Source organism: Passer montanus, unplaced genomic scaffold (assembly GCF_014805655.1).
Source record: "Passer montanus isolate IOZ18808 unplaced genomic scaffold, ASM1480565v1 scaffold21, whole genome shotgun sequence".
Classification (NCBI taxonomy): domain Eukaryota; kingdom Metazoa; phylum Chordata; class Aves; order Passeriformes; family Passeridae; genus Passer; species Passer montanus.
Window position 1 is genome coordinate 33,537 of NW_024366703.1, and position 17,864 is coordinate 51,400.

At 45.1% G+C, this 17,864-nt stretch overlaps 1 protein-coding gene across 1 annotated transcript in view; it reads right to left on the minus strand.

Moving 5' to 3' along the window:
• Positions 1–17,864, minus strand: part of TLL2 (tolloid like 2) — an 87,095-nt gene that overhangs the window by 29,756 nt on the left and 39,475 nt on the right. The window contains exons 3-8 of the mRNA XM_039709383.1: positions 9,768–9,839; positions 7,109–7,279; positions 6,196–6,313; positions 5,577–5,755; positions 5,169–5,274; positions 158–282 (exon numbers count right to left, since the gene is read on the minus strand). Of these exons, the coding sequence (XP_039565317.1) occupies positions 158–282; positions 5,169–5,274; positions 5,577–5,755; positions 6,196–6,313; positions 7,109–7,279; positions 9,768–9,839 (771 nt within the window). The remainder of the gene's footprint in view (positions 1–157; positions 283–5,168; positions 5,275–5,576; positions 5,756–6,195; positions 6,314–7,108; positions 7,280–9,767; positions 9,840–17,864) is intronic.

Below are 17,864 nucleotides of genomic sequence, written 5' to 3' on the forward strand. Positions count from 1 at the left end.
GCATGTTCACCTCTCCCCGACGGCTCCAGCCTAAAGCATTTGATGGTCCATGTTTCCCAAGTCTCTTTCCTCAAAGGGTGGTGCTCTTGAACTCCAACACCTTCCACACAAACCACGTGTCTGGAAAGTAGGATCCACCTCTCCAAGCCACATTTACCTGGGCATTTGTACAGCTTCCTTGCCTGGGCGATGTCCCCCTGGCTCAGGCGCACGCGCTGGCCGATAGTTGGCCGGACCCCATTGTCATCGCGACGGGGAAGGATGGTGTCGAGGAAAACTCCTCTAAAGGGAACAGCAGAGAGACACAGAGCAGTGAAGCAGGGAAAGTTACACAATGAACAGAAAGTAGAGCTGGCAAGCCTCCCACACCCCATCCCCCTGACCATATATCCCGTGCTAACAAGCAGTAGTGGTTCAGCTTCTAATAACTGTTAACTATCTCAAGACAGCCTTCTCACTATAGCAGACAGCTTCCAAATGTACAAGCAAGTCTGCCAAGCCAAATTCCTCTTGGATATCTCAAAATTGCTGCTGCCTCTGTTTGAGGTAGCACATTCCTTGCCATAAATCAGGAAAAGCAATGAAATATTCCTGCAGACAGTTCATGGCACATCTGGCTCAGCAGGAGCACAGATTTGGCGTTTAAGCCAAAGGAGCAGAGGAAGGGGAGCTTTCCCACTAGCAGATGGGGCTGGGCTGGCAGTGGTTGCCACAGACAAGAGGAAAAGATCATGTGCTCTACCTTTGTTCTGTATGAGTTTCCAAACTAATAACTCCACTTTGTCTCTGCCTCTCTTTACTTGCTACTATTTCTTCCATGTGCTTCACACTCAGGATCTCTTTACTGCACATCTGATCTCAGTCCTGTGAAGGATTTAAGCTCAGGCCTCACTTCTACAAAAATACAGTCCCATATAGCCAAGCAAGAGCTTGCACACAAAAAGAGACCCCAAGGGAGCATTAGGACTGTAGGGAAGGAGGGAGGGAATCAGAAACCTGAACTCCAGGTTGGCAAAATCCAAGCTCTTGCAGCCAGGCTGTCCAGTCCACAGGAACCTTTCACTGCAGCCCAGACAGGCTGGGGATGCCAAGGCTAACACCGAGCTTAGCCTTCAGCATCAGCTCAGTGAGGCAGACTGCTCTTTCTGAAGGACAGGATATAACTGCCCAGAGAGCCCAATGGGAAATCAGGGCAGAAACAATAATTTTAGTGCTGCCTAGACCAGAGGTGGGGAGGGAAGGGGGAAATTGTTTTGTAAATATTCAAACTGAAGAAAGAAATAGAGGGAAAGGAATTTAATCTGTTTTGAAACCTGGAATCAGCTGTTGCACGGGAGATGTTGGCATTTTTTCAGCAGTAGAAAAATTCCTCATCCGCACCAAAACCAATACTTACAAGATCTAAGGTGAGTCCCTCAAATTTCAATTTATAAATTCAGTTTGTAATGCCAGCTGCATGCCTTGGACTGAATTTATTTAAGTTTATGTATTGAAAATAAATCCTCCAATTCCAGAAACACCACAAGCATAGAAATAGGTCAGTTTGCTCACAGTAAATTTTCAAGCCTCCTCAGGAGTTCATAGAAGAACTCAGCATTTGGCAGGGACATACTTCTATGGCCTCTGAAATGCTTTCTGCAGACCTCCAGGCTCAACCAGGGAAGAATGACAGAGTTTAATAGAAAAACCACCACTTGCACATGCAAACTTTTGATTCTTTTTCCCATTCCAGCCCTCACAACTGTGCACTCACAGCCTCAGCTTTCTGCACGTAGTGTATACCTCAGGCACTGCTCACACAACACAAACAACCCATAACTTCCAACTACCCTTGCTACCTGCCAAACACATTTTCTTCTAGAAGGCTGCACTCTATGCTGAGGCAGTAAGATTTTTGGTTTTGCTTTTTCCTCCAACTGAATTTTTTCTCTTTTCACATGCATTGCTGAACATGACTCCCAACTACAGAGCAGTAGGTACAGTTTCTCTCATTTTGCCATCAAAGGAACCAAGAACAGGAGAATCTGTCTGGCCCAAACCACAAAAATCCCAGAAGTCCCATGCTGTCCACCCAAACCTCATCTGCTTAGAAACACTTGGAGCATAAAGTTGCACATTTGGTGAGTGTCTCTAAAAGTGCAAATACTTTGACTCAAAAGTTAGTAAACAATAAACAGATATCATTAAATAGAACAGCTGAGGAAGCCTAACACTGGAACCATGCTTAAATAAAATATCTAAGCTCTCCTCCCAGAAGCAGGAGAAGAGCCCATGAATCCTGGATGGCCCATTCTCTTGCTGTCCAGGCACAGGCAGAACATGCACTAGCTGCCCAATGCAGTTGTAAGCCAAGCACAACAGCCCACCATTCCTACCAGCTAAGAACAATCTGACAACTCACACAAGTCATCAGCATCTGCATGGCACATGCAAAGTGCCAGGCCAGTGCTATGAAATTATCAACTGACCTCAACAGATGCTAAACATTCATGTCCCAGGAGATAGGGTAACAAACACAGGTGCCTAAGCAACACTCAAGGAAGCAGATATTCAAGGCAGGTTAAGGACCCAGCCGCAGGCAGCCACCTTATAACTCCATGTGCAGAAGAGAGACAACATGACACCATGCAGTAAAACCTGTGGAGGATCTATGTATGTCTCGTCCAGGATTAGGACAGTGCATTGCAAACACAAGATGTGCCTCCTGGGCATGGGGGCAGTGCTACCTACACCCTAATTTGAACATGAGCTTTGCAGAGGTCATGTTTTGTAACTCCAGACTGTGCTGTCACATCTACTAGCAAGTCACCTACTGAATTAATGTAACCAGCTACTTGTTTAGGGCTTTGTGAAGGTTTAAACTTTCTTCTTGCTAAGTTGCCATTTATAGGTCTTGACAGCTGTAAAAGAACTTGTTTCATGATACTGCAACATTCAGTTTAGACTGCTGCCATGCTGTAAGGAATGCAGCAGGAAATAAAAGCCTGCAGCCACACTGCAAAACAGGCAAATTTCTGACATAGATGAGAACAGAAATTCCAATGGTAAAAGCTTGTTCCTGATGTCATTACAGTCTCTTGTGCCATACTCCTATTTCTATTAGCCACAGACAAAAAGGCATATTTTGCTATGAAATGGAAAGGGGTGACTACACCAATCCTCAAAAGTATCACTGGAAACAATTTCCACTGCTAGGACTCATCAAATCTCAGAAGAGCTGTAGTTTTCTGACCTAGGTAAAAAGTTTAGAATAAAAAGGGCCCAGGATTTACTGCAGTATTTGACCATGGCAAGCACCATATGATTTACTAGCATCAATATTGACTGAAGTTAAAAACAGGGTTGTACTAAGTGCCAGATAAGAATTGCTACAAGAGAGTGAGTCACAGACATGACTGTGTCCTTCCCCTGCTCACTCACACATCCCATCTCCACTGGTCAGGTGCTGATACCATCTTATGTCGACTTTCTGGTGCCTGCTAATGCATTAACACACCCCATGCAGCCCTGCCCTGAGAGGAAGCAGGAACTCTCTCCCTTTCCTAGCCACTGAGCTTAATGAAACTTGCTGGAACTTATCTTCCTGGACTCTGTGATTTTGTCACTTTGGGTTGCAACTGGCCAGCACTGGCAAACCTCAGTGAGGTGGGAAGGTTAGGTGCATACAGCCACCAGTCTCTCTGGCTGGTCAATGCATTGCTCCCCCAGGGGAGCAGATGTCAAGACAGGTCTTGGCAAAGTGGCCAAGTGCCTATTCCAGCACTGCTTATTTGTGGTGAGAGCACAATCAGCTTACAGAGGCACTTAGGGCTCAGTTCAATTACTGCACAAAGACAGCAACTGGGGTAAGGGTGGGTCACAAAGAGCTTAAAGAAAACAGACTTAAAAATCCTATCAAGCACCAATTTAAATCTAGCAGGACTCTTGCCATTTTTACCCATTTTGGCCCAGCAGTGCTCTGAAGGACCCTAGTTTTCAAGAGACACAGCACAGACTACAATATAAATGGCAGTAATAACTTAATCCTGCCTTTGTGCAAGACAATTCTAACCATTTAGAGTTTAGCAAATGCTGGGAGGGTCCAGCAGATGCTTCAGGGAAAAAAAAATTGTTTGCTTTGGATATCTGATGCAAAGAAATCTCCAAAGTCTGCAAAACACCCTTGCCCAGACACCATCTCCTCCTGCCACAACAAGCAGCATTTCAGCATGTTTGACAATTTTCCACTGCTTGGTGTGAAGCTGTCAAAAGAAAAGCACAAAACAACAGGCTTGGCTCTTCAATACAACAGGGGAGTAAGAAAATGTAAAATGTCACAAAGATGTCTTTAATTTTTGCAACAAAAAATTTCCAAGAGTGTGAATACTTCCACTGTACCTTCCAACCCCTTTACTCGCATTCTGTAGTGACAGAAAGCAATTGGGAAAGAACAGTAGTAGGATTTCTGGAAGAAAGCTTCTAATAATGCAGCAAAATGAATCTGGTCATCCAGTAACTCTCATTACAATTACAGGACACAACTATGTTCATATCACCTCTCTATCCAGTAGAGCAGTCGGATCAGGAAATGGGCTCCATCTGGAGGTATGAGATGGGAGTCAAGGACAAACAGCCTGTGCAGAAACTGGCACTTAGCTGGGGCAGGACTGATAACTCCTCCGTGAAAAAACCCAGTCACACAGAACCACATAGCTGCAGAGGCCATGATCAGAAGCTCATGCATAAATGGGTAAAAAAACACCCAAACAATTAAAGATTATGATCTAGAGTTCAACTCTCCCTCAGCACAACCACTAGAGACTGATGGCTGTATTGTGACTCCAAAGCATAAGCTGGACAACCAAGAGATTCAAAGCTTGTTTTAGTATTACCCGACGTGCACATGGGCAGACATGCACACAGATACACATGTGCTGCCTGGGAAGGCTGCAAAGAATGTCAGCAAGGCTTTGGAAACTCTCTGAGATCACCAGTACTATTACTGAGTAAATATAGTGGAAAGGGGAAAACAGGAGTCCAGCACACTACAACCCCCTTGCTTTTCCAAATATTTTTTGAGCCTTGCAATGCAGCAATAGATCAGAGGTCTCCTCCTAGGCTCTATATATCCCAAAGTCAACCACAACTATCAAAAATGGTCCTAAGGACATGCAACCTTGAATTATCACCTGGAAAACGTGTTCCTAGCATAGTGCATGATGCTGTCAAAGTCATAGGTCTCTCCAAGTGAGTTGACTTCCCCAGCTTCCATCTTTAAAAAGTTGTACTCCTGACCTGTGGATGACAAACAAAAAGGAAAATAAACAAACTACTCTTAGAGAGTAAAAAAAAAAGAAGACTTTAACCTGTGGGAGCCTAGAATTAAATGGGTATGGTCCTGTGTTTCAACAATTCCACCAGCTGGACATCCGAAATTTCTATTCATATAGCTATTTTGACCCTTATTCTACACAAGGACAGCAATATTTCTTCTTCTCCATCCCAACCCTCAGACCACCAACATTTTCCGCAAGTGTAGCAAGAAAGGTTTCTACCCAGCCAAAAGCCAGGTGGAATAACCTGAAGTGTGGTTTTACCTTGCTGTATGTTCTCTCTGATGATAGTGACATGCTGGTCCCTGTCAGGCCGTGTGTGCTCATGCCAGAAACCCACCACATGACCCAGCTCATGAGCCACAATACCAAACTTGTCACAGTTCTTTCCAATGGATATTGCCTGAGGGCCCCCTCCCCGGCGACCCACGTAGGAGCAACACCTGGAAAAGAAAACCCCCAAACCCATGCAGCACATCAGTGACTTGAGGAACTCGAAAACATAGGAACAGAGCATGGCATCTGGCAGGGTTCAGGACAGGCCAGCAGTTGCATATCTACTTACAGTATATACTATATCTACTTACATGTAAGTACAAAGCTAACATAAAGAAAAAAGCGTGTATTTATAAACATGAATATGTACTAAACATGAATATGTACTTAAGTGTTATGCCAGGAAAAAAGAATCCATAAAGACTTAGCACCTTCTGAGCAAATACTAAACTATCCTAGCAATCCTCACTGAAAGTGACCAGCTCCATCTCTGTGACAGATTCTCCCAGTTAGCCACTGGTCTGTTCTGGGCTAGACTTACAAAGCCACGTGTCACTGAAAGTGCTGTTTGCAATGGAGAGCTGCAGGGAATGTGTGCATCACTTACCCACATGTCCTGTACGTGAACACAATGAAGCTCTCTTCATCAGTTCTCTCCACAAAGGTCACACAAGTGTGCTTCTCCCAGTGCCTCATTGCTTGCTTAAAGACAGCTCTTTGGGTTCCTGGAAAAGAAACCAAGAGGAGCAAACAGTGAAGGCCTGGCTTTCAGGAAAATCTCTAAGGGATTTCATCTGGATATGGGACTAGTCAATCTTTCAAACAGCCAATCTTATGCCTGTATACACCCCTTGGACTCTGGGGCCCACTTACAGCTATAGCATTACCTTCCTGTATCATCTTTTCTTTCCTTGTGCCTGATTAATTTACTGCTCTAATTAAACAGGTAGAAAACTTTACAGATTAAGTGTATCAATATTTGTGAATATAAAACATGTCACCTTTCCAGGTACAGGCCATTCTGGCAGAGTTGCCAGGTGTTCTAATCTGAGCACCAGCTACTAAACAATGTGCCAAATTTGCTCTCATGACATGAAGTAACGACCACACACATCTGTCAAGACCCAGGAATCTCATGAGTGCTACAGCTGCTCCTCAAAACTAAGGCAAAGCTATTGTCAGGAACCCAGAGCACTTCTGCTCCTGCTCTTCCAACAGCAGAGAGAATTCTCTTCTGGAAAACAGGGGGCAAGCAAAGCTCACAGGTGCTGGCCTCTAAAGAAAAGTGACTCAGTCACTCAAGTATTTCTTGGACTCCAAGAGAAGAACCATCTCAGTGCACACCTCAGCTTCAGGCTTCTACAGTGCACAACTCCCTGTGCAATGACATGCCCACCTCATCTCAGGAGACAGATTCCCAAGGAACCGAGTCATCGGTGGGAGAACTCTGCTCCAGAGATTTCCTGCACAGTTTGAGACACAAACCCAGGCAAACAGAAGGCAGTGTTTTCCCTACTGACCAGTGAAATTTCCTCCGATCACATAGGGGATGACCCCCCCTGGCCAGATCCTCTCAGCCCTGGACGTGGTTGCCCTGCGCGCTCTGGGAGAGGAGTGTGTATCCATCCCAGACTCATCTTTGGATTCCTCCCTCTTCGGGCTCCTTGCAAGCGTTGTGTTCTGCCTGCCGTCTGCAAGACAGAGTGGCAACACTGTTTAAATCCTCTTTAGTTCCACCTGCAGCCCTCAGGCAATACCCTGGAGCTTCAGAAAAAGATAAAAAGAAAAAGGAAGGTGTTAAAGCAAACCAGAAGTCATAGCCAGATTTGCCAGGGATTTTTTTGGGACTTTGAGATTGCTAATCTATAGAAAACTGTCCCTTCTTGTTTTGGAGCCTCCATATGCATCATGCCAAAGCTGTTCTCCCATTAGGATGTAAAAGCACATCCTTCCCTGTCTCTAGCCACTCCCTCTCTGCAACATCAACTTCACAGATGGGGACACATCTTACAGAGAACAGAAGGTGGGAATCAAGCCTAGATGTCTCTGTATATTCTCAACTTACCCTACCTATCCACTCATCTGCAGAGAATAGTTTGTTCTATTAGGAATAGCTTCACAGCAACAATTACTTATTTGAGTTGGCCTTGGAAGAAGGTGACAGACTCTTAACTGTGAAATCTGTACTCAAGGCTGAAAAGTATTACTTTGGTTTCACATACCAGGTCTTGGGTGGTTTGGAAATCTATAAAGATTGGACAGCCTCTGTTGAAGGAGGAATGCTCAGGATGGGAAAAACAGAGAAGTGCAGATCTCCATCCATGCTGAATCTCTTCATTTTAATGAAAAGGAGCAAAAACACAAAAGGGAAAGCAGAACACATCTCATTTCTTGTCACAAAGGGTAGAGGAGCCCTGGCTGTGTGGTGTTCAGCACTGGCCTTGAAATCTGCAAGAGGATTCATGCAAGCTTCTAGGCAGACCCTGTCCCTTGCCCTGCATTTGTGCTGCTGCAGCTCTGCTCAGATACTGGTTATGCCTAATGAGCTGCACTTTTAATGTGCTGGCACCTTTACTCAAAAAATCCTTTACTCAAAGCTTCTTGGTTGCTCACCTCCTATCTGAGGTGCCATGGGCAACTCAAACCCTCAAGGCAGCCACAGTCCAGCTGAGCTTTACAAATCTCTCTGTGCAGACACCACTTGTTAGATAAGCTCCCTGTGTTGCACAGTCAACTCATCAGCTGGACTGTGGCAAGGGAATAACAGAGTGCAGGGGTTGCTATGCCTTCAGAGAGTGCTGGCCTCAAGGGTCACACCAGGGCGAACGTCCTTGTCGCTCTGAGGAGCAGCACTACTGATGTGGCTCACCAGCAGACTGCTGTGAAGCCCAAGAGGATGGCAATTTGTATGTAAATCAGCAAGACTGGCCACAGCTTTGCTTTCCAAGTCAGAGACATGGGCTGCTGGGTTATTAAAAAGCACAGGTCCTGCTAAGACCTTCCTCCAGTGGCCAGGGGGGCTGCTGAGAGCCTCTTCCCCATTCATCCCTCCAGCTGAAGCACCAGTAAGCAAACCACTACTGTCAAGGCTGAGGGGATCAATACAATGGGAAGGAAATCCAGGCAGTGTAAGGGAATGAAAAGAATGAACTTTAAACCCTCCCTCCTGCTTCACCAGGTCAAGCCCTTCCTGCTGAAGACCTTGCTCTGAGCTGCAGGACAAAAACGGGAATTTGCCTTTTGTTCCTCTTACTCGTAAGCACCTTCCTGCCATTTCAGAAGCTGCCCCATCCCCAAGCCAGCTGCTGAATCCTGGAAGGCAGATGCTCTGAGGCTGGGGGCTCTCCCAAAAAAGGAAGAACCACCCTCCTGGCATACACCTGGTACTGCTGGTACCAGGCACCAGCACGGGCATTGGCATTAAAAGGGCCACAGGAGAAGAAGTGAGAGGGTCTCAAAATAAAAATAGTCTTGTCTTCTGTTCACAAACTGCTCCTGGGCCTGCCCAAAATCTCTATGGATTTGCACATGGAGAGCTCCTGATAGCAAACCCAAGTGAGGAGGTGACTGCCCTGGGCTCTCCTGTGGCTGGTGCAGCAGCAGCTCTGCACAGGGGACTCCGCACCCACACTTCTGTGCCACAAAGCTTCCATTCCTTGCCAGCAACACACACTCTTGGGCAAGTTCTCCTCACCAGTCCTGCAGTAGCTCTTGACTGCTCCTTAGTAGGTTGTTTTCTGCCTTTAACAACTGACTTTTAAAAATTCTCCTCCCTGGAGAGGCCTGACACATTCTTCTAGCAGGGACTGCTTCTGGGTGAGGGTGAGCTGCTGTCTTTATATCACTTTGGTTATTTTTTCCCCTTTCATTCACTTATTAAACTGTCTTTATCTCAACCAATGGGTTTTCTCACTCTTGCTTTTCCTGCTTTTTCACCTCTCCTGCTGGAGGAGGGGAATGGTGACTGGGTGCTTGGCTTCTGGCTGAGGTCAACCCACCACATTATACAAGGCAAACCCACCCCTTCAGAGTAAACCAACAGCAAAGATGCCTGGGCAGGGCTGATCTCCCAGGCATGGAGGCACACACATGTACAAAACAGTACAAAAATATGTTTTTACAGAGGGTAAAAAAAGTAAATAAAAGATACCCAAAGGTCTGGGTGGGGTACCACATTACCCTTTTTAACTGCTTTGTCACTGTGGTTGGTTGAAGTGGCATTTTCACTTGACACCTCTTCTCCCAGGCCTCCTGCAAAGAAAAAAGAGCAGAGACTCGGCTTTGGTGAGCTGGCTGGCAGAGCTCCGATGTGGAAAGGACAGCAGCTATCAGTAATGCCAGCTGGGGGTCTGCTGGCCGCAGAAACTGTCTGCTTTCCCTGTTCAGGGAGCAGGGACTAAACCCTTGATAAAGCTAAGCACTTTTCCTGGATTTATTCCTAGCCTACAGTGACACCTTGCAACTCATTACCATACCACACCTAAGTTTCTCCATACAATGAATAAGCAGAAAGTCCCTTCTAGGGAAGGCTAATTTCATGGACATTTAATTAGAGCAGGAGCTGAATGAGCTGATCTCTGTAGAAATATTGCAAGAGCAAGTCTGTGTAGTCTTGGTGACAAGATAAAGCATGACGAGCATGGTAAACCACCACATGCAGAAAAGAATACACTGCTGGTCATACAGCACTGCTGGATGCAGTGTGGACACTTCCAAGAGGGATGTCTCACTTTCAAGACAGCTGGACATCTTCCAGTCACTGAAGCAGTCTTGCTTTGCCAGCTGGAAAACTCTCCTTTGCTCTGGAGCTGGCTTCTAGCAAATCCTTCTCCAGCCCGTCCAACAGGGCAAGGACAGGGGAAAAGGGATATCTCTGGCAACTCAGAGAAGGACTGAGAGGATGGTAACAAATCTCCCCAACATTATACTACTATAACTGATATGAGTATCAGGAAAACTACAATGAAAGATAGTTACAAAACAATCCAGAAGACAATAAAATACCCAGACTTTCAGCTGGCTATAGGTTAGAGCTTCCTGGTCCAAGATACACAGTAAATCAGGGGTTTGTCTCCCAAAGGAAGTGCCATAGTTTAACAGAGCTTGGCTGGACAAAAGCCATTAGATGTGTGAACAGGAACAAGCCTGATTCAACAAGATGGATTGCTCTGAACTCTATCACTCTTTTCTAGCTTCAATGTCCCATCCTAAGATTTCCCTTTGTTTTCTTTCATGCCCAGTCCTCGTCACTTCCTTAAGCCCAAGCTCAACAAAAGTTCCTCTTCTCAGTTTTACATCCCCAGGACTTCTCCCACCCCCACCCCTGCAAAGTATGCTATTCTTCACACAATATCTCATTCCATTTAAAGGAAACCCCAACTAGCCATTCATCACCAGAATTATTAAGGCATGCAGTCTTTGCTGAGGCAAAGGATAATTTTGTATTTCTAAATAAATGCAGCTTGCTTCCAGTCACAAACAGATTGCTTCTTAATTGAACTTAGGAGGTGAATTATATGGTGAATTAGGGGAAAAGAACAACTCTGTATTTAGTGAATTGTTCTCCTAAGAGGGAGCTGCATGGGATTGAATTGCAAATGATGGCACCAAAGCCTGGAGCCGGGCCCCTGTGCCGTGCCCGAGCTGCTGACCTCTGCCGCGCCGCGGAGCGTTTGAGCACACGGCCCTTCCCAGCGCCAGCACATTCTTTCCCAGAGATCAGCACAGGCCTTGGTTTCTTATGCAAAGAGGAGGTTTGAATAAACTAGTGTGACTAATGAAATCTACAACATCTTTGCATATTTTGTCTTATAGCAGCCCGTGAAAAGGGAGAGCACTACACAAAGGCCAGATATGGGGGTGCACATACACCACAGCCTTGGGTGCTCCCTCAAGGGTGTCCCACCTTGTGTCCCACAAGGGTGCTTGGAAACAAACATGACCATTTTAGAAGACCAATTTCTGATTCACTTGAGTTTTTAGACATTTCCTATCATCATGATGCCTAAAGATATCCCAAAAACTAAAGTGACTTGACAAACATTTAGTCCTCTTCTGATTCTTTCCACTAATGTAGGGTCCCAGAAGAACTGATATACCATTAACAATAAATAAGGAGGCCAAGAAATGCACCTTGTATCTGGAAGCAGCTGCATATAGGTTGCAGATAATGTGCAGGTCCTGCTGTCCCCACAACACATTCCTGAAGTGGTACCTCTCTGTTGGACTACTCTGTCACATCCAGAAGCAGAACATATTCCAGTGTTACTGCTCCAGAGCATGAAATGCCCGTGGTGTATGCACTGAAGCCCATTATCATTGGAAACACTGAAGAGGAGAAGGGAGATTTCCAGTTTGACATTGTGCTCTGTGGAAAGCCAATAAAAGCAGGCTTGGTGCCCCACAAAGACATGACATTGACTTTAATGGATTTCCAGCCGTTAACAAGCCCCTCCAAGATCACTTTCATCCTCAGTACTTTCCACCCACTGCTGTGCTAGACCAGCACTCATCCTTCTTCAGCCTGAGTTTTGTCTGCTGCTCCCACAATCAGTTGAAGATACAGAATTTGTTAGGTCATGTCTCCATGCAGACAGCTGTACTAGATCTCCTAAACCCTCTTAGCCTCCACATTTTTGTAATTCAATTCTTCCTAATAATTTATCCTACTTAACAGCTGCAACTCCAGCAGAACACTGCTGGAGTCCCTGACTAGGTAACTTAACCTGGCAGAGACACAAAAGAGATTCTCTAACCAGGCTGGGGGATATTTCACCTTCTACCTACAGTGCACTTGTACAACTTGTTTTTCTGTTTCTCACAGACCAGCACTGCCAAGGGAGCTTGGCTAACTGAAGGAAATGTCCAGTAGCTTGAAAGAACCACAAATCTGAGATAAATCCTCCATGTCTGCAAGCATGGCTGAAGAGCAGGTGCATAAATTGTTTTTAGGAACTAGAAGCAGCCTGGAGAAGTAGTAATATATGAGACCTGAAAATGTGTCTTCTACAGGATGCAATTTAGGATTGAAGGTATTTATTGCTGTGCATGTTCTGGTTTGGTTTTTTTTGCTTAAGCCCAGGTAGTCTGAATCACCAAAGAGGGGACAATCAGATCTCTTGCTAACTAAAGCTTCTGTGCTTCTTCCACTTGTTTATGCACCAAGAAGGGGTTCTTGTCTGAAAAATGAAGAGGAAAGCCAGGCAAAGCAGTGAAGCAGCCTGCAGATGAATCAGAATGCATGTAATTGGCCCAGAAATACCCACCACCCTCCTACCGAGTTCATTTAAGACCTCAAAGCTGCTTCAGGGGCCACTGACTTCAAAACATTTCAGCACTAGCCATCTTTCAGCTTGCACTGGAAAACACTACTCTGAGGCAAGATGAGTTACCCAACTGAAAGCAAAGGAGAAACATCAATCTATCCTGAGTCAAGCTCCATTTTCAAATGATGCCTATCTATAATTTTAGTCTAAAACCCAACAACTGACAATAGTAATTGTAGTTGTCTGAAAAATTGTAGTCTGAGAACAGAGAATATTCTTACACAGGAAATTGGATGGGATGAAGCATGCAACACCACCTGTTTTTTCCAAATTGTAAAAGTTCCCATTAAAATCAAAACCACTTTCAGAACAGGTCCAAGCCAGGACACTTTTTCCTCTCCAGACCAATGAAGAATCTCTTCATGTTCAGAGAGTTTTCCTTTCCATTTCCTGGTTGCTGTCCACACAGGGGAAGGGTTCCACAGCTGAACTTTGAAGATAGCTACCACCCATATGCTCATCACCTCTGCTGAGGACAAAGGAGTCCACAGTGAGCACGGAGGACTTTCACAGATTTTCCAATTTTTCTGATTTAGCAGAAAGTAACTTGGCTGTGCACATAATTATTTGCTCTCAGGTGAATCGAACCGCAGCAAGAATTTTTCTAATACATTTTACTGTGGAGAAAAGGCTATTTCAGAGCTGGGACGCAACACAGAAACTAAATACTTTTGAAAAATTATTAACTATTTAACCTCCCCTACCTTATGTGTTAGAACACCCTGCTTTCATAGCCTAACTCAATATACAGGCTATTCACGTGCCATGGCTTAGAGACTGCGTTTCAAACAGAGACTGCAATGAAGCACCAACAAAAGTGGTGCAGTTAACACTAAACACCAGTCTTTCTTTAGAGTTTCAGTTCCTGTCAGTTCTGTCATATTATGACCAACAGAGAAGCTCCTGGAAAAACAGGATAAGTCAAATAATGTTACATGCAGTTTTTAATTTCATTAACCAGTGGTCAAGAACTGTTTAGAATAGGAAAAAACTATTTCACTGTGTTTTCTAAGCACAGAAAAAGTGATGATTTTATTAAAACAATTTCTGCTGGGAAAATGCATTCAGAATGCAGAACAGATGTTTCCCAGAGCTGGTGGAGAGTCTATAGCAAAAACCTTTCATAAACCCCCATACCCTGGAGATCTGAGCAAATGATTTGAGATATATCCTTCAGCATTTCCTGTCAGTGGAATAGCTGAAGCTCCCTCAATTTACTTAAAGAAAAATAAATTAAAGAAAGGAAGAATTCTGAGCCCCAAATTCCCTGCAGGAATCTGTTTTTCCTATTCAGAGTAAGCTGACTTGCTGCAATAACTCAGGAGAGTCCCAAGGTCCAGAGGTTTGACAGGCAGATGTGTCATCTCCACATCAGCTGTGAATGCTTGTGCAGGGAAGGGGGACACTGGCCTCACAGGGAAGCTCATGAGAGGAGGAAGGTGAGTAGAGCTAAGCAAACCCAGGGCTGCCACAGACATCAGCTGCAAAGCACTTAATGGACCAAAATCTCCTGCTGGCCAGCTGTATTTGCAGTGGTATGGCAGGCAGAGCAGAAGTGCAGGCAGCACCATTCCCAAACACTCTGTATTTTCCCTGGATACTGCCTGCTCTTCTGGAAGTGGCAACATTGCTTTTATACTGTGATGCATCTTGTTTCTAAAGAAGGCATTGCAAGAAAGGGGACAATCTGACCCAACCTCTCCACTGAGAGTTAATGCTTAAGGTGATCAACATTCTCTGGATAAAAGGGAGGACTGAGAAGACTGAAAGGGGTCTTTTCTCATGGGCTGTAACAATCACTTCTGTTCCCTAGGGTAAAAAGATAGATAAATGAGAGATAAAAGAAAGAAAAAAGTTACCTACAACCTGTGTCATCTCACTGGTTTCTTCCAGTGAGACAGACCACTGCAAATACAGTGCTTTTACTGAGGCAAGTGAAAATTAAATACTAAAGAGGGTACATGAGTATTCTGGCCATGTGAGTACCTCTGTTGTTTAGCCAGGTCCTCACACATGGTGTAAGACTTCCCCCCTCCCAGCATATAAACTGAGCAATGCATAGTACCAACTGTTCCCATCCCCTGGCACTTGATTTCTTGTCACTATGATGGATCAAGATCTACTCCTAACAGGTGTCTGCTTCACTATGAGATTCCTCTCAATTCACAAAAATCACCTTCCCTCCCTGTCTCTCTTTTGGAAGGAAAGAGAAAGGAAAGTGAAGAAGAAAAGTGAACTTGCAGGCAACAAGGCAACTGTAAGAGCTGGCTTGGGTTCACCCATTGCTGTCCTGGTAGACAGTACCAACCTCACAGCCCCCCTTGGCTGACATTCCTTTCCTTCTGACCTGCAGAGTCTAATTTCTTCAGCCTCAGGGCAGCCCAGGCTGCTCTGGACAGGGCCATGCACTATTCCCCGTGCTGCCCTCCAGCAGCTCCCTGCCCTGCTCCAGCTGGGGCTTCCAGGGAGAGCCTGCTGCTCTCAGCATCCCAGCCAGGCCACTCTCCCCTTCAGCCCTCCCAATCCTCTTGCTTTCCCCCCACCTTGTTTATACTGGATAAAAATTAACTCTAAATGAAAACACTTACATGGGAAGCTAAGCTATGTTTGAATGGAATTAAAACTCCTTCCATGAAGAATGTTTTGTGCCACTAGAGAGGCCTTTCTTCCTGCCTAGACATTCAGACACTCACAGTCCTGGAGCTTCTTGGAGAGTTTTTGGTACCTTCTTATGCCCTGGGAGCCTGAACCATGTTTAACAGGCAGCTGAGCAGCCTAAGCAGATATAGCTGGGACACTTCATCTGCTTGGTTACCTACCAACTCCACCCCAGCTCATTTAAAGAGCACCTGAAACCAACTGGAGCACCTGAAACCAACTGCCCAACCAGGGAAACTGAGGCAGGAGCCAGCACTGCAGCCAGACAAGTGGGACTTAAAACACTTTGGGAGCCCAGGCCAAATGTAGGCACTCTTAGGCAACCTTAGACCATGTCCTTCCCCCAGGTCTTCCCTGGCTCCCTGGTGAACCAGGTGCCCAAATCATTTGCTGTCATTAGAGGAGCCTGGGGAGCTGGGCACTAAGGGCAGAGCCCTTTCCCCACTGAGCAAGCTGCCCCAGTGGGTGCTGCCCTGTCCTTCCCAGGGAGAGGAGCCCCAAATAGGGGGAGCCAGCTCTCAAACTCACTCTAGCACAAACTCACTCCAGGATTCAGCAACAAATGAAGAAAAGGAGTGGCTAATCCCTCCCTAACACAGCCTGATGCATCTCACACTCCCCTTTCCTCTCTAGGAAGTGGAACTGCAACATAATCTGAATATTTCCTTTTGCTTCTGATCTTTGCCCTGGAGAAACTTGTTACCCATTCCCTGGGGCTGTCCAAGTCACCATCTGGCCTCGGAAACACAACAGCAAACACAGTCCAGTGTTCCAGCCTAAAACTAATTTGCTTTCTTTCCCCACTTGACAGCTGAATAAATACTTTGTCCTCACCATTTGAAAAGGGGAGCTGCAGCAAAGGGGTTTTGTCCACTGCAGCTACAAGCATCAGCCTTGTCTCCAAATTAAGCCTGAACAAGTGGCTCAAAGTGAACACATTTATTCCACAAATGTAACCCCTTTCTGCTCAGAATCAACCACGAGCAGTTTACAACTTCTGATTTATTTGTAGTTTGCTATTGTCCAACAAGCCATTTTGGCAATTCATTGTTCCCTGGACCTTCCAGACATTTTTCTGACCAGTGTAAGCAACTTTTATTTTGTGGACACAGATTCCTGCTTGAAAGTAAAGAGCCTGAGGGTCAAGACAACCAGCCAGTCTGTCAGAGTGACCATCCTGTAATGACTGCTCTCAGAGCTTATTACACCCTACTCTTTCATGGACTGTTTCTGCCTCCAAACTCATTTGCCTAAAACACTCTCAGAAATGATGAGGCAGCTTATGCAAGTGAGGCAAATACAGTTTTTCATTTGAGCAAATAGTCAAGGAAATTAGGCATTTTCCCAGCTCTGAAGCACAAATGCATGATTTAGTCAATGCCACAGTTATTGGCTAAGCACTGTCAAGTTTTACCATTAGGGTAATGGATTTAACTTTCAATGTAATTTCCATATGGATAAACTGATCTCCTCAAGTACATTTGCCCATGTGTTCCCTTCATCACAGTTAATTAATATAAAACTATTTAATAACGTCTACTTAAACACAAAAGACCATTCAGACTCTTCTGGCATCAGTAAAAGCAACAGCCTCCAAATGTGATACACCAGCTGTAGACGAGAGCAAAAGAAAATTTAATTAAGAGCAATCAAGAGCACGACAGTTGCAAACAGAAATCAGATGTTCTAAATGTTCCTACATTGTGATTATCCCAGCTCCTGAAAGGGTTAATTGTGCCAACCAGTACCAACTTCCAGGTGCTTTAGATGTGCCCAAGAGATCTTTGAGGATGAGGAAATTAGTGGGACTGGGAGACAAAACCTGGCATAGTTAAGCACAGAACAGCAGGGATTTGGCATCATCTGTGCAGGAGCACTGCAGCAGCTCTGCCCAAGGCTGCAGCTCTGCCCAAGGCTGCAGCTCTGCCCAAGGCTGATGGTGGCACCATGCTGAATAGGAAGAAACTACAGAAACAGGCTGTTTGGAACCGTGGCATCAACAGATAGTTTCTGCAGATGCTTTCAGGTGCTTAAATAATGTTAATTGCTCATTAACAAAATCCATGCTATTTAATTTCTGAAGTGCAGCATTTGACAAGAGTGATACTGAGTTACTTGCCTTCCTGGATGATTTCTGAAAGAAGCACATGAATTGTGACTCACAAGAGAAGCACAACTAAAGTTTCCACTAAGAATGAGCAAGTGGCAGTGTTTGAAATAGCTGGGGATTTCTGTTACAACAGAGAAAGCTTTATTGCTTGGATGGACTCATTTGAGCAATATTGCAGTGCTC